Genomic DNA, 23,183 nt, shown 5'->3' on the forward strand with positions numbered 1-23,183 from the left:
CTCACCGGTAAATCTAAGCCGCTGTTTGACATGAACTTAGCCACCTCTGATGTGAAGCTGTTTTATATGCCAATGTTAACTGCCTCTCCCTCATCCTCTCAAAGCAGTCGCCATGACGATTCCCCTGCCCGTTGTGGCATAGTAAAGCCTGTGTTACTTAATGTCTTGTTTTCAAACACTCTGATCTAAATTCCCTTCATGCATAAGAAAAGACAGCACACAAGAAAATGTCTGAATCTGAGAGGATGTACATGGAAATGAGAATATGCATCTACCGATTGCCTTTGCAAATAATTCTCTTCAGTTCTTGTCCTCTAAATTGATTGGGCGAGAGGTTTTCTGATGAATGCACTAGAACGTTTCACTTTGAATCACTCTGCTCTTTCCTGTCTGTGATGTTGAGCAACAAGTAGTTGTCAATCCCACTTCGGCTTTGACTATTTTCATTAGTGGATCAAAAATGGACTAATAGATTAAATACTCATATGTGACCCTGGATCACAAAACCAGTCTTATGTTGCACGGGTATATTTGTGGCAATAGCCAACAAAACATTGTATGGGTCAAAATTATAGATTTTTCTTTTATGTCAAAAATCATTAGGATATTAAGTAAAGATCATGTTCCATGAAGATATTTTGTAAATTTCCCACCTTAAATATATAAAACATTTATTTTTGTGAATGGATGCAGCACTATCGCCAATAGAAATTGACAACTTTAAAGGCGATTTTCTCAATATTCCGATTTTTTTGCACCCTCAGATTCCAGATTTTCAAATAGTTGTTTCTCGGACAAATATTGTCCTATCCTAATAAACCATACATCAATGGAGAGATTGTGTATTCAGCTTTCAGATGATGTATAAATCTCAATTTTAGAAAAAATACACATAAGACTGGTTTTGTGGTCCAGGGTCACATATTTCTAAAATGCTATGTACTCAATATTAAAGGGATAGTTCACCTAAAAATTAAAATTCTGTCATAATTTACTCATCCTCATGTCTTCCAATCATATGACTTCCTTTCTCTTGTGAAACGTAAAAGAAGATAGTTTGAAATAATATTTTTGTCCACACAATGGAAGTCAATGGGGTCCAATGTTGTTTTTGACCCAATTAGCTTTCACTGTGGGGACAAAAAAGTTGAAACATTCTTCTTAAGATCTTTTTATGTTCTACAGAACAAAGTAAGTTTGGAACGACTTGAGGGTGAGAAAAAGATGACAGAATTTTCATTTTCGGGTGAACTTTCATTTTAACATCTTTAACTTATGAATCATAGTCATGTTGATGTCATGCTCAGTTCAGTTCTTAACTACAGTATTGTTGATATTTATACAAAATATTGTATTCAGACCAGTCTATTTTCATCCCCCTGTGCATGTTTGCCCTGATTATACTCATTGACAGATTGTTATATGTAGTGATCATCTAAGGCCTGGTCTCCTTGCTCCATCTCCAAAGACAAGCATTTGCTCTTTCTTCGCTCATCTGTTTGCAGGGCAAGAAAGGGCAGGGCCGTTAACAGCTCTGGAGCCGTAGCTTTAGTCGATGCCCTCCTCACTCTCTAATCCTTCAGTAGTCAAGGGGTGAACGGGATGGAAAGGACACACCTGCCAACATGCCTGTCAGCCTTAGCCCAGGAGGAGAAGATAATTGAGCAGATTCTGAACCGCAGGGAGCGCCGTAGCAGAATACAGTGGGATAATGACCACTTTGTTCCCAGCTGGACTGAAGCAGGTGAAGCAGAAGAGTTGACGCCTTTAATGTCCCAGAATTGTCACATTTGGATGCCATCACGGCCAGGGCTTTCATCAATCAACAGGAACGAGATCTTCTGCAGCTTCAAGGGTCGCCTCCTTTGCAGACTTTCTCTGAGCCTGCCTTTACTCCCTTTTTCTCTCATATCTTTCCTCTCGCAGACACACTTGCTTGGTTTGAGCGAGTGATGTATGGCTGTCAGTGGGACTTTGCAGCGGTGTGTAGTGTTTCTGATGAGCAGGGTTTGGAGTAATGCTGGCATGTGAATGGCTGAGGCAGGGCTCGGAGGTGCCTTCAGGACTGCCTGCAGGGGCCTCGCAGGTGACGTGCATATGCTGCAGTAATTAGACAGAGAGTTGCGCAGCATTAACAGAAGTGGAGGATTTGGGATAGCAAATGCACACCTTTCTCCACTCGGCACTTTCCTCCACTGACTAGTAAGTAGGAACATAGGGACAGCTCACATGGGCCGATCTGGATGGAAGAAATAACGTGGGTCTGAGGTGGCTTCGATTTCCCAGCAGACACAGACTCTCCAGCCTAATTGGAAATAACATTCTCCATTTATGCAGCAGGGCTTAACAATAATGCTTTTTTCTACTTGACCTGCCAACATTTTGGCAAAACGCACAAAATTATATATACATATATATACATGCATACATACAGTGCCAGTCAAAAGTTTGGAAACATTGCTATTTGTCATGTTTTTCAAGTCTCTTATGCTCATCAAGCCTGAATTCATTTGATCAAAAAAAATTAGAAATATTATTATAATTTAAAATAATGATTTTCTACTAATATACTGTACTTTAATATTCTTTAAAATATAATTTATGTAATGCAAAGCTGATTATCATCAGCCATTACTCCAGTCTTCAGTGTAACAGGATCCTTCAGAAATCATTACATTATATTTGCATTTATCTATTTATATCATAATTATACATTTAAAATTTTCTATAGTTTTAATACTTATTTAAAAAAAATACATTTTACATAATGTATAATAGTAAGTAATATTTTTGTAATCATTTTAAAATACTAAATGTAAACATATACAGTAAACTTTGTGCCAACTTAGACATGCAACATGTGCTGAACCTACACACCAGAGAATAGAGAAAGCAAGAGAGGAGACTGGAATATAGCGTGTGCCCTAACCACTAAGCCAGTGGTTCCCAACAGGGGGGTCGCGGCCCACAAGGGGGTCTCGGCGAGCTCTCTGGGGGGTCGCGTCATATTTTGAAAAGTTTTGAGTAATGAGCATTCTAGTCGTCCGTAACTTCTGCTATGTTAAAAATTTACAAAATGTATATAATGAGCGAGTTCATTATGAATCCATCTTCCAAACCGTGTTTTTGTCTTATTCTGAATCACTATGGTACACCTATAATAAGTGTTTATATTGGGACTATTTAACACTGGTTCGGATCGCCGCCGCTGCGGAGTAGTGGTACTTGACCTGCGTGACTCGTCATAGCCAAACACAAAGTAATTCCGGCTCCAAAAGACGCATTATTCTGTTAACAAACGCATGTTTATTAACGATCGCTATAGCGCAAAAAAAAAAAAGGAATGCATGCTTTAAGGAGAACGATCATATTACATTAGCTAATTTGATCCATTCCCTGGCCTGGCTGACCAAAAATGGGATTTTAACCATGACAGCCTTAAAAAACAAATACAAATGGGCCAGACTGACCCTTGAGGATGATAAAGATGTCTTACCCTGTTAAAGATCTCTCCACCATTGACCAAATTACTCACGACCAGCAGATCCTCACACTTATTGATAAAGCCTCACAAATAACATGCAAGTATTGGGGTCCCAGACAGCAGTAATTTTGTTATAGCCTATATAGGCTATTCATTCTTTTTTTTTTTTACCTACACACCAGTGTGAATACTGATATTTTTTTATTGCGATTCAAATAGGGCCAATTTATAGGCTACTCTTAGGCTTACGTTTTTAAATTACAAATGGCCCACTGATGTTTTTGTTATTGTATTTTCAATATTAGGCTATAGGCTATTATTTGTGCATAAACATATCTGGTTATAATAAACATAGCCTACCGTTTGCTTGAAAACAACATATTTTGTCATCCTTGCTGCTAGCCAACAAGAGCGATAATATCATTAAATGTGAAGGGGGGGGGCCCTAAAATATTTTCTTGGGAAAAAGGGGGTCTCAGACAATAAAAGGTTGGGAACCACTGCACTAAGCTATGGCCCTAACCAGTGGTTAAATTGGGCCGGGGCTCTCCGGGGCTCAGCCCCGGCACATAAGCCTGCTCGTTTGTGTCCTGATGTGCCTGTTTGTAGTCAGTTGCCTACTGGAAATTATGTCACATAAAATTTGATGAAAGTGATGCTTTTGAAAACACATTTCTGACAATAAATGAAAGATTTTTGAAATGGCATATCTATTTTGTCTCGGTGGAGCTGAGATGAGAACAATCGGAACACGGCCTTATTCTTGTTCATCTGCTTAATCTCGTTGTCAGTCGACCATGATCGCGCACCGCTCGCGCATGCCATGCGCATCTAGGTAGGCTACTACTCAGAACTCCGACAAGGATAAATGTACGCAGTAATATATAATGAATGTTCATGGGAGATCCGTAGTTTCGCGGGATGTGGAAGCGCGCAAAAGTTCCAGAACCTTCTACTGCCTTGAAAAAAAAAACAAAAAAACTCGCGAGCTGCTGGCCGCCACTGCAGCAGTTCAGCACAACGTTGGTTGTACAAAAAGTGCCCTGGCTTTGAATGACAAGGTAAGGAAAATATGTTTGGCACATTGTATGGGTCACTATTATCATAACAATGTAATACAATGTGTAATCAAGTGATGTCAATTCCCGCGTTATGGACGTGACATTTGCAGTAAAAACTTGAAATATAAATTCTCAGAAAATGCATTTAATAGGCCTACCAATATATTGAAACTGTTTATATATCCATACTCCCTTAATAAAGGAGTCCAGACATTAGAAAAATATAAGTCTATACATGCGTTTTATATTTATTATGAGGGAAATAGGCTACACATGCCGTGGACGTGACACAAAAAATCTTTAACTTTTAGGTGACAACATTTTTTGTAATTCTGTGAATGACACTACGCAAACCAAAAGTAAAACTACCCACCGGATCAAGAAGGGTTGGCTCTCCACAGAACATAACATATTAATTTTATTTTATTTTTCATGTTCGCATTTATGAGGAAAAAACAATGTTACGGACGTGAGCGCTCTGAAAGCGGCACTAAAGACTGCTTTAAAACTTTAACTGAGAAAATGTAACGAAAATGTAACGAAACGTTGTAGAAATATAGTGGAGTAAAGTATAATAATTGCTGCAAAATGTAACGAAGTAAAAGTCAAAAGTAGCCTATGCACTTGATTCTACTTAAGTAAAGTACAGATAGCCTACGTGAAAAATGTACTTAAGTAAAGTAACGAAGTATTTGTACTTCGTTACATTCCACCACTATTAACAGTAATGTAAATACTAAATGTCTAAATCACTATTATTAAGTGAAACTGTTGTCTATCCTGCCTCTTTTATCTACCAATTAAGTGTCCTTGAGCATCAATTAATCTCACACAAAATATTACTCTAGTAGTCCAGCTGGCTGAGGAAAATATAAATGTGTGAACATCTATAATCTCTTCCCCACTGTCTATATAACTATAGCCGGCCAGAAATCTCACGCTGATAGCAGGGAAACTTTTCTCTCTCCAGCCCATGCATTGAAGCTAGAGCAAACTTCCCTTTTCATGTGAGAACTGTATTAGATGGACACCTGTGCAGGCTTCCTCCTGTCAACCAGCCAAAGGTTTTCATTTACACCATCAGAAAGTGGTTTACCTGCTGCGTTGGAGATACAGCATTGCTCCATTAGCCCTCAAAGCTACAGAAATTCGCTAGAAGCCAGACAAAATGAGGTTCCAGGGGGCTCTGCCAGATACGTCTCCCTTACAAGACATCATATGGCATTTTATTCACTGCTTTCTCTCTACCGTCGCAAGGCTCATTGTGGAATTCAAAGACATTTATTCGGCGGCTTTGATAAAGTCAGTGAGAGGGCGGGAGGCAGATCTCTACTCTGTGGATGACCCTGGCCTGTTGAGCCGAGTTTGCGCCTGCGCTCCGACCGAAGCGAACGGATGCTGTCTGGCTCTGTCGGTTTCCTGGCGACTGACGGGGAAGAATTAACACTGATCCCTAAGCTCGAGGGAAATGAGGGAAGCGGCATCTGAGGAATACACCCATCTCACCCGTGGCTTTGTACGGTTCCCTGAAAGGGACATCTTATCCTGGATTAGCTCTGACAAACTTCACTTCCCCTGCTTCTCACAGAATGGAACATCGCGAGTCCCTTGTGTCGAATGTGTTGTTCCCAGATTTGCATAATGCTGGATTGTTGTGAATGCGAGTTAGTCCACAAAAGCAGCCGAAGCAGCCCGAGGATTTATTGATGTTTGAAGGGCAGACGAGGAGAAGCCTAGGCAAAAACATGGCCGTACTGAAAGTACAAATGATCAAGCATCTCTTAACCTAGTGGTTCTCAGCGGTTGCTTTCAGAGAATAACGGGGGGCGTTGGAAGCAAGATTTTTGAAAGGGGGGTGTTCAGGTGTTCATGGAGGGCGTTCACGAGTTTACACCAAAGATCCAGGCAAGACAAGATTAAACATGTAATTACTTGCAAAATAATTGCCTACAACATTCTAAACTCTGACAGTTTTATGCGAAATGTAAGCTATTTATCGTTACTTTTGCAACGACTCTAATATTTTTCCAGTCATAGACGAACGCTCAAGCACTGACAAGAATTAGCATTCACATGCTCAAAAATGTGTTTCACGCTGACAACAATCCGGTGGTGTCTAGAATCCAGCGCTGAATAGAATCACGCAGCGGAGGATGCTTATATATTTTCAAATATTTTCAATAAATCATGTTCCCATTCACTCCGGCGACGAATTTTAAAATTTATTAAACTAAATTCTATTTATATTTTTATGCATTAACTAATGTCAATGCCTAATGCCAAAATGTTTTCTTTGTTCACCAAGTAATTTACTGGTCAGGCATTATTGTTAACTCGCAAGACTGTAAGGAGAAAATGACAATTTGATGGATAATTTAAATATATTCTGTAATCACATTTTGGTAATGTATTAATTCCGCCATCACATCTGAGCGCGAAACGTTTCTTGGATAGTTTCAAGATAGTTAAAAACAATTAATAATACAATAATAATTTCATTGTTCATATGTGTTTATTCTTGTTAGAAGATTTTTTTTTTGACTGATTATGAACACAAATTAATCATGACACCATTATAATAATACCAAGGTATTTAAAATCATGATTGTATTTTTTTTTTTTTTTTTTTTTTGAAAGTAAGGTTAATGTTAGCAGCTTCTTGCAATACTGTCCTAAATGCATAATAAAACCTAAGTGCAAACATTACCGCTTCAATGACCGTATACGGTCGTTTTTACTGTTCAATGACAGCCCATCTTATACTTTGAGTGGCATGGGAGAGAGAAGTTCATTTGTTGCCCCTACGAGTTTATAATAGCATATTTTAACAAAATTTTGTCATTTTTTAAGCATGTTTGGCAGATAAAAATATTAAGAGGATGCCGAACAGCTGATCATAGCTGTACATGGCGGGTTTTTATTTCTCATCTCCATAAATATATCTAGTAGTAAAGCTAATGCAAGGGTTAGAAATCAATTAATCATTTGCTGAAACTTCCTCGTCATCATGTCATGGAGACCGCAGTTCATGGTTGCATAGCAACGACAGACGCCACAGGAGCGCAAGCAGTTGTGGAAACAAGTGCTGCGTCCCAATTCGCCTACTATGCCCTAAAAGTATGTACTCTTTTTGTGAAGAAAAAGTACATACTTTTGAGTGTGTAGCAAAAGAGTAGGCAAGCTTTTGGACATACTACTTCGTCATCTTAATGGACAGATCTGTCGCGTGCATCCTGCAAACTGGGGTGCCCTTTCAATCATCTTGTCACAGTTAAAATCCTCCATTCAATCTAATTTAATTTCCTGCCGTTTCGGAGAGAAATGTAATTGCACGTTCATCTGCCAGTCGTGGGTCTTTCTTGCGGAGACTCTCCTCATGTTCTTGCAGTTTGAGTATAATGATGCATTTAAAAGTTAATGGCTAAACATCTCTTTACAAAAGTACTGCAGATGCAATATAATGTAGACAACATTGAATAAATACATTTTCGTCAGGTTAGATACTGATAATTAATCACTCAAACCCCTTTATCTAAACCTCTCTACATAACCGCTGGACTCGTGCGTCCTCCATGTCTGTAGTTTTTTTTAACACTTTTCACTCATGTTTGTAGTTCTAACTGAATCCTTGTCCAACGCGTGATGGGTTGTGGGCAATTAGCCGTTAGATTGCGCATCGATCTGCACTTCGGATTCTGACCGGAAATAGTAGACCATCCGGGTATCTTTGGAACACTCATTTCAACATACTATGTGCTAAATCTATTTTTAATACTATTTAGGACGGAAAGTATGCGGACGCACCAAAGGAGAAAGCAGAGCGGCTCTTAAAATCCCAATATAAAAACTTATTATAGGTGTACCTTAGTGATTCGGGATAGGACAAAAACACAGTTCGGAAAATGGATTCATGATGTACTCGCTCATTACATAAATGTTGTACATTTTAAATAATACAAAAAGTTATGAATTTAATAATAATTTAAATAAGGACGTGAATAATACACATTATTATTATTATTATTATTATTATTATTAAAACAGAATGATAATCAGCATACATTAAAGGTAAGGCACCTGGATAATGGATAGGGGGCGCTGGCCCAAAAATGGTTGAGAATCACTACTGTCTTAACCAGAGGATCTGGTTCGTCATCCACCAGTATGCCTCGGGCGCACCTGTCAAGTTTAAAATCTGTGGTATCTAAGCACCTTGTAAAGGTTGCCCTCATTCCATGTCCTGCCTCCAAACACCCCGTGTGGCCCAGTTCTGTCCACCTCTGTGTACTGTAACTATAAATCTGTGGAGGCTGCCGTATGTGTCAGCGCTGACAGAGCTTGAGGCAGAAACTGACAAAGAGGAGTGTCCGCAGTAGCGGGGATGATAAACAGATACCATGGAAAAGGAGAGGGTGACCTGGAGACGCTCCTCAACTCCTCATGGGATGTTGCTATTGACTCTCCAGTCTGGTGCCATCATGAAGTTCATTTTGAAATAATTACATTAATATATTTTAAGTGGAAACCTTTCGGAATGGCCCCGGAGATTTTAGCGGGGGAAATTGAGTGGAAATTGAATTGAATATAACCGGTGTTTGTCATCAACAATAGGCCACGCTTGAGTGTAACCACTAATCATAATGATTTGTTTAAAGGAACCCAAGACACCCTTTAGCGCAAGCTTCTTCCTACAGGCCATGCAGAAGGAAACAAAAAGTTTATGAGAGAGAGATTAAATCTTTCTGTTCATGACTTTGACTTAATTTTGTCTCTGGCAACATGATTGATTTTTTTCATTCAAACATTGCTGTGGAAATTCGGCTGGCTAGAGACTTTTGTTTACCACATAGAAAGTATCATCTTTGATATGCCGATATCCATTGCCCTTAAAGCCTGAAATAACTTCTTGTTTCCAGAAACACTAAAATACCTCCAGGTAAAATACATTTAAATCCAATTTTGTCGTGAAAGACCACTGCATATGCATTACCTCTAAGTGACTATAGCAAAATTGAGCATTATATAAGCCTGGATCGGGGTGACTGCAACACAGGGGGTCAATTAGATTTTTAATTACATTTCCATTACAGCACAGGACTGCTGCTGCTGGGCTGAAGGAACAGGTAAATATAGACAGGGTTTGCAATAACACATCTGTGATCCATCTGACCACAGGCCCAAGAGCAGAGTCATTTCATTGCAGTCTGCTCACACTTTCACCATGGCAATCACTTTTGCTTAATTACAAGATTAGAGGATCTAATTAGAAGATCTGCTGTCTTTGAAATCAACACATCCTTTGAAATGAGACACTTTCGTTGCCCAGAGGGTAGACTTTTCCCTCCTTGTCAAATCGATTGCACTTGAGTGAGTGCGATGGGTTCTGTTTGCTTGTGGATGGGGTGACCCTGCCATTTTTTAAAGGAGATTTCATTGTCTCAATACAGAGAGTAAACACATTAATACAAGGCATCTTGGGAAGTCTGTCAACAACCACCTTGCACACCGATCGCTTTTGTCACATTATTATTATTATTATTATTATTATTATTTTGAAAGCCAGCATTCAATCTAGCACATATTTTACTTTCCTATCACTTAGTCTAAGAGCAATACTTGAAAGTAAAAGTAAAATGCAGTGAAGTGCAGTATTTTATCTCCCCATGTAGAGAGAGGGAACATTTCCATCCATCATGGAAATGGCATATGGAGAGAAAAGAATTAAGAAAATTGCCACAGACGTTCCATCCTTTTACAAATAAGCCTGAAGTAACTGTCTTTTTTATAATGCTTCCATTTGATTTGAGGCAAGATTTTGGGTGTTCGGTTTCTGTCTGTCAGTACGTTTCAGTGATTGAAGCTTATTTAATATAGTCTCACTTCTTGTGCTTCTCCCAAAAGAGACATTTCAATGTGGACGTTTTTTGAAAATCTGGTTGAATTTAATGAGATTTCTGAATATAGGGCTTTATTAAACTTTATTAAAACATGAAGGACAACACACTGAGCAACAATTGGCCTTTTACATGGCCATTAGTGATATGATCTGCAGCTACATCATCACATATCACCTTGCAGGTCATTCATTGCAAATATTTGATTATGAAGTGCTTCTTTTTGATGTTATTTGGATTACTGGTCAAATCGTGAGGCTTTAATTATGCTGGTGATGTACAGTTCAGTATGATGGTTCTAGATAAAGGCTGAATGCATGCTAAGACTCAGATCCATGAAATGGCTGTTTGCGGAGGTCATTTCAATATTAATATTAATATTATCAGCATTGAAACTAGTTGTGCTGCAGCATTTATTTGAGATATAAATATTTTGTAACATCATACAGGTTTTTTATATATATATTTTTTTTATTTCCCTTGCTGAATAATTGCATATATGTGGACAAATCTGAAAAAGAATGAAGAAAATGAAAGAGAACTAAATGAGGAAAAATGTAAATAAATAAATAAATAAACACTGTCATGTGGATACCCAGAGAGCCACAGCAAAGTTCATTTCAAATCTCCACTGGAGCACAGTATCTGTTGCGGCTTGGGCTTCTTTTGAAAAAGTTATTAGAAGTGGGCAATGACCGCCTGAGTCCAGGACGATAAAACAACAGAAGCTTTTTCCTGAGGAAGTGAGGTAATTGACTATGAGTGCAAGATCAAGTGTAGCCACCGGCTCAACTCATGAAGAAAACGACAGCATATCTCCTCCTCACACCTGTGCTAAGAACAGTGAGGCGTAAACCGACAGCGTTCGGCGTTCTCCAGCCGCCTTTGAACATTCTGAATATGAGTTGTACACTTCTAACCTTTTTGTCATGGCCAACAGGATCGATACCCCAGGTCTACTGTCTTTTTCTTATCAATGATTGTTGTTATTCCTGTCTTCTCTCAAAAGATGCACTTGTACTGGTTTGAAAAGAAAGATGTGATAAAACGATAGCGTGAAGACACAAAAGGGGCTCATTCTTTAAAAATTGTTCCACTCTTGAAAATGTCAAAACTGATGGAGACAAAAGGAGTGGAATCAATAACTGCTGGTGAAGTATCTGGGTGTCCACACAAGAGATGACGTTACTTGTGCCCTAGTGGCCACAGACTCATCTGTACCATTGTTTTTGACTGAGAAACTGAGACTGTCTTCCACAGTGGTGTTGATGGGACAGATGACCCTCTGAAGTCAATCCATCTATCACATTTTATTGTCTTGGGAGATTTCTTCAAACCAGTAAGCATGACTTCTGGAGGAAGAGATGTGTTGCTGTGCTTCGGCCCTTAGGGTCCTCACCTCAAACCCCTCAGAGACACGTCCTGTCCTCCTTCAGTCCAGATTGCTTTTGCTGTGGTATTTCGCTCATAACTCAAGGTCATGGCATCATGCAGAGCATTATTTGCTCTCATTCTCTTTCCTCCAACTTTTGTCTTTATTTAGACTTTGAACAGCAGAATTAAATGTCAGCTTTGGGTTTTGGTTCAGCTGTACGAAATAGGGCTAAGCAGTGATGGAAGGATGTTAGAATAAACTATAATAATGCTGCTCTTTTAAAAATGTAGCAACCATTTAAGCTAGTTACAAGTAGCTACCTGCAGGTATTTGGCAACATATTTTTTTATATATAAATAACATTTTATTTAAATATAACTTAATTATATTAACAAGAAGCTAACTGCGTTGAAGGTATTTAAGGCAGGCAACATTTTTTGCAAATCATTGTGAATATTATACATTATTTTTATTAACACTATATAATAGTATCTATTATTAATCATAACTCCATTAGCTTTAATATAATTAAAAAGGATGGTAGCTAACTCCATTGAAGCCATGTAAGGTGCACAAAATATGTTTACATATAATTATAAATATATATTTATAGATTTTTTTTTATTTATTATTTTTCATATTATTTGATTTTTATTTATTTTAAAAAAGTAGTAGCTGCTGACTGCATTAAAATGTGTTTTTTAAACTGAAGAGTCCGAAAAATAGAATTTTTTAACTGGTGCTTCACACGCATTTTAAATTATGCATTGTTGTGTTGTGTTGTGTTTTGGGTTAAAGGAAATGGCCATACACTTAACAGATAATTTCCAGGCAGAAAATTAACAATACTTTGTTTGTGTATACAGTACCTATAAATATACTTATAACGTATAATTTATGTAATTTTTAAGGACGTTTTAGTTATATAATGATAAATAGGAGAGTGTTTTATTTTTTCAACTTATTGCACAAGTAGCATGTTACCAGAAAAGCAACAGTATATTTTAAGCATATCAGCTGCTGAAAAATGTAGTAAGGTTAGTAGTGTCACAACTTTTAGTTAGTTACTCCCCAATCATGGAGGCTGAGGCGGTAGATTAGATAGTCTTTTCAATTTGTAAGCCAAAGCTGTATACTATATTGAGGCAAGAAACAGGGAATCTAATGAAAAGTTACATAATGGTCTGCGTGTTTGAGTGTGATAACTTCATCTTAACGTAACTGGATTAGAGTGTGCCCAAGCAAAATGAGAGAATATTCAGGTTTTCTGGATATAAGGTGCTGAAGAACTACTGCAGCATTTCTGTTGGAGAAACTGTTCAGCGGAACAGAAAACCTGATAGGATCTTTCATCATGTTTTCTCACTGTAGTTCAGCAGGTGTCCATTCCAGCCAGGTGATTTACCCCATTTCAGGCAACAACAACAACAAAAAAAACATGCTTAGTGCATCATCTTGAGACTGATGAAGCTCTTTCCCTTTCTCTCTTTCTCTCTTTCCCATCTCATATTCCTCAACACCACCTCCAGCAGCCTGAGGTGTGAACCCTGAGAGCTCACAGCAATCCTCCTTCACCACAGGACAGATATTTTAGAAACTGGAGACTGTGGACTCTTGGATGAATGTCAGACCTGACTAGCGATTCATTGTAGCTGGAGGTGCAGTACGATGTAACGGCACACTCCAAATTGAAGTTATCCTTTAGTCCTGACCTTGGATGAGCTTCCCACAAATGCCAATGCACAAAAATTGGACCCCATCTCAGACTTAGTTAGTTTGGATCAGATCAAAGTCTGCTTTTATCAATGCCCGATGGCGCTCGCTTTTGCCACTTTTTTTTCTTGAGAATGAGCATATGCTTTCCATCTAGCTTCATTCCTTCACTCAGTTCCTTCACTTATCTAACTGGGTAATTGGGTATTCCAGTCTCTTATTCTGCAGTCATAAACGTTAAACAGGAATGCTGTTTATGGTAATGATTCTTCCATAAGCACCACGCAATACGTGTAATTATGTGACTCCATCTAGTCAAATTGAGATGAGAGCAAATTTCTAGGGTTTCATTAAGATGGCAATTTCTTGGAATTACTGAAAATTCCGGAGGCAAAATGGCTGCTGAGATTAGAGGAGGTTGCTTGAGAATTACTCATTTCTAAACCATCTGCTTCTTGAATTACACATTAGCCAAACTGTTGGTTCACAGTGGACTCTTATTGAATTACGGTTCAGTCATTGTGTTAAGGGCGCCCCAACACACCAGCGCACCTCCGAACATGACGTGATCGCGGACTTCAATCTTCTTTCTCATCGCTGTGGCTGAGTTCCACACACCCCTTCATTTATCTTCAGGCTGTAGAGGGTAGAAAGGAGAAAGAGGGCATTAAAATCACTTGAAGCTGAATGGGAACAGACAGTCCTGTCCCTGTCTTCACTCCATTTGTTAAGTTATGTTAATTCCTATCAAATCCATTCAGTGAGAGAATGACCCAAGCAGGCAACAAGCCCATCTGCGTTTGTGGACAAACTGGCAATGGTATCTTGCAGCAAAGTGGATGGGGAAAGAGGTTTAAGAGAAAGAGCGATCTCTGTTTATCTCTCCATCCAGTATATTAACATCTTAATAGGAATTTGAGTTAAAATACGTCTTTAGACCCTCCCTTCCTTTTGACAAGCGTGAATTAGGTGTCAAGCAGATTCCCACTGACTTTAATTGAATCTGCCTTCCCTCCGAAAAAAGGAAATCTGAAGTCAAACTAGCCTATTAGGTTGATCAAGTCATGTTTTGTTGGGTTTGGCAGCATCATCCCTACATCCCACCCCCACCCTTCTCACACACGAGTTGTTTATGAGGTGAGATTGGGTGGGATGTTGTACAAGCACACCGCTCTGTGCTTTCTCGCTTTTCGTTATCCTCTAATAAGTTGTGGCCTGCCGTTTTTGTTTTTTTGAACTCCCCCAGGAAATCCCCTCAGCTCTCGGGCTCAGGCCACAGATGAGAGCGGGAGATTGCCGTGGGTAAACATGGGAAGGCTGATCAACTCCTCGTGACTGGATTACCAAGCATCGGATTGCTCAGTCGAGACATCCTTGCCCTCGCTTCCTTTCCCTTCTCATCGCGTTTTTTTATCGAGTGAGATGTTTGGAGTGGGGATGAGCCCGTGGACTGATAAAACAGGACATGGACCGTGAGATGTAGCAGAGAGTTCACATACTTTACTCCCTGTTGGGTGTTCCCAGGGCTTCAAGTTTTTCTGTTATGGTGTATAAAGGTCACATTAAACCCGCCTCGGAAACCTCTTTATCATTCCTCCGTTATTTATATTTTCTACTTTTCAGATGCCTTTTATGTAAAGATTTTATTGTTTTACTTTAGTTCCAGAGTCAAACCCAGACTTTCAATATTAAAATATAAATGATTTAATTAAAATATTATAAAAAATGTTATGATTATATTTTATTTGTTTAAAACTATTATAATCTGAACAAAGAGTTGACATAAACCATTTCAATATTTATTGTTTGGAAATGATTTGTCAGTTAAGTTATTTTATAAAGTTATTTCGAGTTATTTCAACCTCGCCCATCAGTAAAGAAGATGCTTGAGATATGAGATGTGTCGTGTGAGAAAAAAATATAAGTTGTGAACAAAACATTTTTGTGTCATTCCCAATCAAACTGTAATTGTCAAATTATGCAAATTAAAAGTGTACAAATATCTTATTGTTTGTATTTAGGATACATAAAATGCTAACTGTGAAATTAACATTTGGGGCCCTATTTTAACGATCTGAAACGCAAGTGTCAAAGCGCAAGTAACTTTGTGAGCGGGTCTTGGCGCTGTTGCTATTTTCCCGGCGGGATAAATGACTCTTGCGCCAGGCGCAAATCTAAAATGGGTTGGTCTGAAGTAGCTTCATTATTCATAGGTGTGGTTTGGGCGTAACGTGAAATAAACCAATCAGAGCGTCATCTCACATTCCCTTTAAGAGCAGACGCCTTTTTCTAAAGCGGATTCTTATTATAATGGCGGATTTGCCAGGAGCGGTTCACAGCCGAGGAGACCGACGTTCTCGTCAGGGACGTTGGGGATGGAGAAACTCACCCAAATTAACTTCGGTTAAAAAGGCGTATGATAATTTGGGTAAATGTGTAAGCTAGATGTATGCTTTTATAATAAATTGTCTATTCTATCTATCTATCTATCTATCTATCTATCTATCTATCTATCTATCTATCTATCTATCTTAATAATGTATGATTTGCAAAAATGAAAACTGCTGCTTCTGTGTAGATGAGAGAATCAAAGTGCATTCGCGTTGTGCACACGCTACATTGATTATGGCCAAGCATGCGCGCTTAAAATAGCATATGAATAACATGCGTAACGCGCCACTGACTTTAAAAAAAATTTTCCTGGTTAGTAGCGCAATTGTTTTCTAAACCTGCAAAATAGCATGAAGGAACGTTTGCGCTGGAACACGCCTCCTTTTTTGCGCTGAACCGCCCAGGGAGCGCAAGTTCATTCCCTAGTTTAGCGACGTGCTTCTGTGGAGGGAAAAGCGCGCTTTGCGCGGGTGCAAAATAGGAATGATACATGCGTCGGTGTACAAAGTCAATTGTGCTGGGTGCAAGATAGGGCCTGTGATGTTAAAAATGTCACTTCCACAACATAATGCTATTAAACACAATACATAATTTGAGATATGGTGGAAATATTTAACATTATCAGGGAAAAAATACAATTATCATTTCTAAAAGTCCACAAGGCTAAATGAGCCCATAATTAAAGAAACATCCCTTGATCTAAAAAGAAAAGTGTGGCGCAAATCTCAGGTGTTGATAATTCACAGGTTTAGTGACATGGAGATCTTTCATGTCTTTCTTTGGCCGGCTCTAGAGCGATGTCTCCTGTCTATTTTCTCTCAGTACTTCTCTTCAAACTCTTTAATTTCCGAGCCGAGTGTGAGATATTGATGAAAAATTGTGCTCCTCCTTTGCTCTGTGAAGAACCAATCAAGTCCACAAACCAGCATTAACTTTGGGTTGTCATGGATCCCTACACTTGATCAATAAACTTCACATATCATTACGCCGCGCAGCCTCAGAGGCCTGCCTTGTTCTCAGGGTGAAATGGAATGAATCTTTGTTAAAAATTGCTTGTGATTCGCACTTTTAGTCTTGAGGGCAAAGTGTATTTCTTTAGCTCTGACTCCAGCTCACAGTTTGTGCCAGATTCGTTTGAGTTATAGTCAGGACTGTATTTGACAGAAGAATATAAACAACAAGGCCTGTGTCTTCAGAGCTCCACTGTCACACTCGTAAATGTTTAAGCTATTTTCACTCTCACACATTCTGTTTGCATCAGTTCTGCTTGTTGGTGCCTGTCTATAGTTTGGAGGTCTTATTCCAGAGAGGTGGATTTCAAAGAATTCCCATTATTTAAAAAGTCTTACATGCATGCTTCTTATGTTTTACTGTATTATTAAATGTTCCTCATTTAATAACTAAATGTTTTTATTGTACTAAATTCTGTTCTTTCTCTTCCAATGATTTACTTTTTTCCAGTAATATTTCCAATATCTCATTATAGCTAATCAAAATGTTTCTGACTAAGATTAATACTAATGTCTTTGTCCATTATGGAATCGTAAAATGAACATGTTGTGTATCTTGTCCAAAAAAAATGCCATTTGGTTGCACTAGAGATTATTCTTATGAATAACGCATTATAATATGTATAATATGTGCATCTCATAATCAGCTGTATGTTATTTAACCATAGTTCAGACAAGACCACTTTGGCAAGTTACTTGTGTTTATTGAACACAATTATCTTTGGCGGTATGGTTCCTTATGGGGGCTCTTGCTCCATAATTAATGACATACATAGCTTTAGCATTAAGCCCCCATAGAACCATCAGCTTGAGTGATATACAGATTTAAGACAGTTTAGTAATGTCTTTAAGCAACAGCTTTAACATGTAGACGTAGCAGTGAAATCCGGGACGTCTATACTGTATCTTGGCTATGAGGATGAGTGTCTCTGCTAGGACTTGGAAACCTTGGTAATCTGAAACAAAGAAGACAACAGCCAGAAGGTGCACAGAAATATGCTTGATACTTATAGTGGTGAGGGCGTGAGGGTTGCAATTTGACAGATGACGGCATCAGCTGATCGCGGCCTATGCCTACGTGGCCTGTCTGAACTAACGCTGCGCTCAATTTATAATAAAAAAAATAATTATGATACACTACTGTTCAAAAGCTTTTTGAAAGAAATTAATACATTTATTCAGCAAAGATGTATTAAATTGACTAAAAGTGACTAAAATTTAAAATGTTACAACAAAATTTATTTGAGGTTTCCACAAACAGATTAAGCTGCAAATGGTTTTCAACATTGATCATATTTAAAAATGATTTCTGAAAACTGAAAATTCAGCTTCACCATTATCTAATATTTCATAGTACTGTTTTTACTGCATTTTTAATCAAATAAATACAGCCTTGGTGAGCACAAGAGACTTCTTTAAAACCATGAAAATGAAATGACCCTAAACTTTTGAACGATAGTATACATATTTAAAATGGTATTATAATGCATTATACATTATATACAGGCTTCATATGCAGTGTTACTTTAAATTTTCTGTTTGTTGAAACTGTTGCAAGTAACACATCATCTCTTGGCTCTTTCTCTCAGATTCACAAGCAGGAACAGAAGCACAGAGATCGTTGGACCATGCGGTTATTGGAGGCGTGGTGGCCGTCGTGGTCTTCGCCATGTTGTGTCTTCTCATCGTTTTGGGACGATACTTTGCAAGACACAAAGGTAATTCAGCCCCCAGACTGTCTTGTGGCACATTTCTAAGGTCAATAGACTTTCTAATTATTTTGGATAAGATTCTGAATTGGGAAAGAAGTCATTCTGCTGTCGAAGCTCTGCAGGTGCTTTAAATTGGCCCGTGGCTACGACCACATTAAGGCCAGTATCCCTCTGAGTGCATCGCGCTGTTGTGTTCTGTAATATAAAGTGGGCGCAGCATCTCTGCATTTCATCAGGGCTACTGCCTTCATTATCACGCCACAGACTGAGAGGATGGGAATAATCCCACTCGGAAATGAAGTTTGAAGTGGATCGCTTATTCCCACCTCCTTGTAACACTTCCCAAGGTTGATTCTAAAGCGCAAAGTCAAACCGAACCCAAACCTGGTGAGGATGTTATGGAAATTTCCTGAATTATCAGCCACAAATAACAGATTTATTCCTCCTGAGTACGTGTCAGACTCAGTTTTTGTTTCTTTCTTGTTTGTTTTATCTAATAGCGCTCGATCTAGAGGGTCAGGTTTTGTTTGCCGTATCTCCATCATGGGGTATTAGTTTGGGAACGTATTACCTGTTGTTCTCGCACATTATAATGCAACCAAGTGGAGCCTGGTGAAATGAATGGCTTATTTATGGGCAGGTAAAGTCCCATGGATTAACCCTCACTCTAAATTAGAGAAGCTGCTCCAGATGGTATTTAATCTCTTTTAAAACCCTGCAATTGCATCAATCAGAGGCCCTGGGGTGCTGGAGATATTGCTTTTATCAACACTCTTTTCTTTGAAACCCACACAGGCACCTACTTCACACACGAAGCCAAGGGGGCAGATGACGCGGCGGACGCCGACACGGCCATCATCAACGCCGAAGGGGGCCACAACAACTCGGACGAGAAGAAGGAATACTATATCTGAGTTCCGAGGCCTCTGTTGTTCTTAATATTTTCTTTTGTTTTGTTTTTGGCGGGAGGGGGTGGGGCATGGGGGAACTGAGATTACTGAGTTTGTTTATTTGTTTATTTGGATTGAATGACGTAGAATGCTACACGGGCAGCTGAGAAGATGTAGGTATTTGTGTTATACAGCGAGATCGGGGTCAGGGGTGGGGTTTAGGGGTGGGCGGGAGACCAGACGTTGCCAGATAAGAGTGTAGAAAGCGTCACCACACAGCACCTCCCCAACTGCTGGTATTTTTCGTTCATTTCTCGACCATTTGCAGAAAATTCTGTGCCTTGTTCTGAATTTCTTTTCTTAGTCATGCTTTAAACACCATTGATCATGTCACAAAAAAAAAACTCTAAACCCCCATTCCCGAACATCCTCACACACTCACACACCACCATCTCTGATTATCGACGTGCTGTCTGCTTTTCTATGAAGGTACATGAGTGCACACCTCAACGCATTCCCCTACACTGTGGGCATCTCCTTCAAAACACCATATCCTCTGTACTAAGAGCAGGCCTAGTCACATGACAGCGTTTTGATTTACTCAATCCCAGGTCATCAGCATCATGAAGGGAAGTACAAGCAACTTTTACCCCAACAATTTGATGAGACCAGTGGAGAATGATCCTGGACGTTGCACCTGGTTTCTTTCTTTTTTTTCTTCTTTTTTCTTATACTGTATGTGCCAGTACATTTGAAGTTTGGAATGGGCAGAGGCGCAGACGAACAGTTCCTGCTACTCTGCACCTACGGAGGCTTATCGTCTCGTTCTGCTCAGTTAGACAAAGCAAAAAGCCCTTTCAGTTATTTATTTTTTCAATATAATGATGTCTTAGGTTTTGTCTGCATTTTCATTCAGAAACGCACATGCCATAATGACGAAAGAGTCGCCGTCACTGAAAAAGGTCTAAATGCTGTGGCTTACATTTTGTTTTCTCGTCTTATGCTGTAATTTTCCATGCAGGGCTGCGGAAGGTGACCCTCTAGCACACGTTAATAACTACCTAAAATTGTGTCAAAGCGGGACGTTTGCTGGTTTTAGAGTGTTTTGTTAGACTCAAGGTAGGAAGCGCCACAACTATCATGTTTGTAGATGTACAGATAGGGAAGATGTGGAAATGATTTGATTACTATAACTTTACTACCTTAAAATGCATTTTAACAGCCAAAAAACATCTGCATTTGTGTATCTGGTTTGTAGGCGAGTCAGTAAGGATGTGACATTGGTGTTAAGCAGTCCTACAAGCGTGTAAGGGTATATGATTGCCTGTCAAGTGAATTGCCTGTTTGTTCTTCCTCAGAGGAAATAGTGGCGATTGCAGCTAGCTTATCCTAGTGATACTAGTATATGAATATAAACTGCCCAAATATCCTATACTACATGGTGCGAAAAAGCACCACAGCAAAATCATTTCCTCTTGTAAACAATGCGTGTTTTATTGTTTATAATTGCTGTGAGTTGCTCCTCTGGGTTCCTGCTTATGCACAGCAGTCCTGGGCTTGAAATGAGGTTAGTTTGAATGGAAAGTGAAATAAACAGTCTCTATAAGAAAAAAAAATTGAAAAAGCTTTTAATAACATTCCAAATATTTTAGGAAAACAGTCTGTGATGTAATTACCCGCTAATGTGGATTTCCCCCTATATTTACAGTCGTTGTCAACACATGACGCTAAACAAAAAGGAGCTCTCTTCGCTCCTGTGAACACATTAGACATTTCACTGAAGCCTAGCTACAAACGTAGCACCCATTGAGGGTACATAATATAAGGTGGATAAGATGTCTAAAGTACTTTCCCTAAAGAGAAGTATTTCTTCTCACTTCCTCATGACTCTCGCTGTAGTGTAAGTGAAGTTAGATGCCATAGTTTAGACCCTGCTGAAACCAACCTCAGTGTGTAAATAAAACGGCGAGGTTGAGGGGGGAAAACACACGCTTGTTTGCTTTATTTTTCTTATTCAACAAAAAACACAAAAAAAACAAGCATCCACTGAGACATTTTAGAGTATGTGCATTAACCATGAGAAACACTTTGGATGCTTTTGTTTTTACGTAGAATACAAATCCGAGGGAATGTCTTGCAGCTTGATGGTTACCGTTGCAGTTGAGATATACAGTTGTGTGGCTTGTGCTTAACTAGTGAGCATCATTTAGCTTTGGTCTGGCAGCTTCTGAACAGGATTTCAGACATCCCTTCTCTTTTGCGTACGTGAGAGACATGACATCAGTATACTAATTTGTGGTATTTAGACTGGGACGATGTACATTTTGTTCAACTTGTTATGTTAGACCTGTTTTAAATGTGATTAATGTGGTTTAATCCACTCTACTAGGCGTTTGAGGACTTCAGATAGACGGTCGATGGGAAGACGCGGTTACGCCAGTGATCTATTTTATCATTCGTTTCTTGTACAGCAAGTCGAAAAAGGTTTAATTGAAAATGTCCAAATATAACAACTTGTTTTGAGATGTGAACTGGGTTCGGTTTCAGTTTTGTAATTTGTTGTTGTGTTTGTTGTTTTCATTGATTTATTAGTGCCCCCTGTTTGATAGTGCAACAGTGTTACTGATGGAACTTGCTTTGATTTCATTTATTTGAACTTGACAGTTTAATTTAAGCCCTGTCTCAGGTTCACGTACAATAAACAGTATGTTTGCATCTCAGGTAGAATGCAAAATTACAGCCCCCCCCCCCCCCCCCCGATTAAGAAAGTGAAAAAAAAATCAAGCCGGATCTCAAATCAAATGGAGAATTTGACGTTTTGTTTAATATTTTTGTAGTACTTGTTTATTTGGTGCACTGTAAAATGTGTACGTAATGTACACGCAATGTTGAGTATTATCTTTCTTTCAGACCTACTTCACACAGAGAGGACAGTAAAGGACCAACCCGATCTCATGAGAAAACGTAATTATTTCACGAGATTTCGAAGCATGAGAGTTTACCACTAAACCTACCCCTCAGTGGGGCGTAAGCAAATTGTACGAAAACATACAATTGAGATTATACAAATTCACCCCAATTCACCCAAACGTAAAATAGTTACGAATTGCCATGAGAGTTTGTTGGAGAAAATTCAAAGTTGACATGTTTCTTGTTCTGGTTCCAGATAGGTTGGAAAGTGTTAAGTTTTTCATTCATTGTTTTTAGGTTGGTTATTTTTTGTCTTTCTGCTGTACTTGGGCAATGTTACTGTGTATTAATGAAGAAAAATGATATCCACATTCCCATACACATTTTGTATTTGTTCATATTAGACATTTTTACAAAAAAATAAATAAAAATGGAGAGTTCTTGTCTTAATAAAAAAGAAAAGATATTAATGTTCAAAGTAATGGTTGGTTTGGGCGGTGTTATTTTTTTCTGTGTGACATGAATCTTTTGAAGGTAAAGTCCAACTTCTGAAAGCATGACTGAAAAGACATCTATTTTGCTGTCATCGATGATCTACACAGCACTGGGAACAGAATCCATTTGAAAACTGACAGAATGTGGTACGTTCATCTTACAGGATGCTTGTGGCATTAATATTTGAGATTCTCCATCTTATTTTCCTAAAATATCTTTAACAATTCAGCTATTCTCAAGGTTCTTGG

At 38.7% G+C, this 23,183-nt stretch overlaps 1 protein-coding gene across 2 annotated transcripts in view; it reads left to right on the top strand.

Annotated features, from left to right (window-relative positions):
• The window catches only part of cadm1a (cell adhesion molecule 1a), a 309,154-nt gene extending 286,234 nt beyond the window's left edge, over positions 1–22,920 (top strand). The window contains exons 11-12 of one of the 2 annotated variants that reach the window (XM_081391324.1): positions 18,518–18,646; positions 19,436–22,920. In XM_081391324.1, coding sequence (XP_081247450.1) covers positions 18,518–18,646; positions 19,436–19,554 — 248 coding nt within the window. In that variant the 3' untranslated portion in view covers positions 19,555–22,920. The remainder of the gene's footprint in view (positions 1–18,517; positions 18,647–19,435) is intronic. The other variant, XM_081391325.1, reaches the window with a different exon arrangement.
• Positions 22,921–23,183: the final 263 nt, after the last annotated feature.

This window comes from Scardinius erythrophthalmus (genome assembly GCF_964197995.2).
Source record: "Scardinius erythrophthalmus genome assembly, chromosome: 17".
Taxonomy (NCBI): Eukaryota; Metazoa; Chordata; class Actinopteri; order Cypriniformes; family Leuciscidae; genus Scardinius; species Scardinius erythrophthalmus.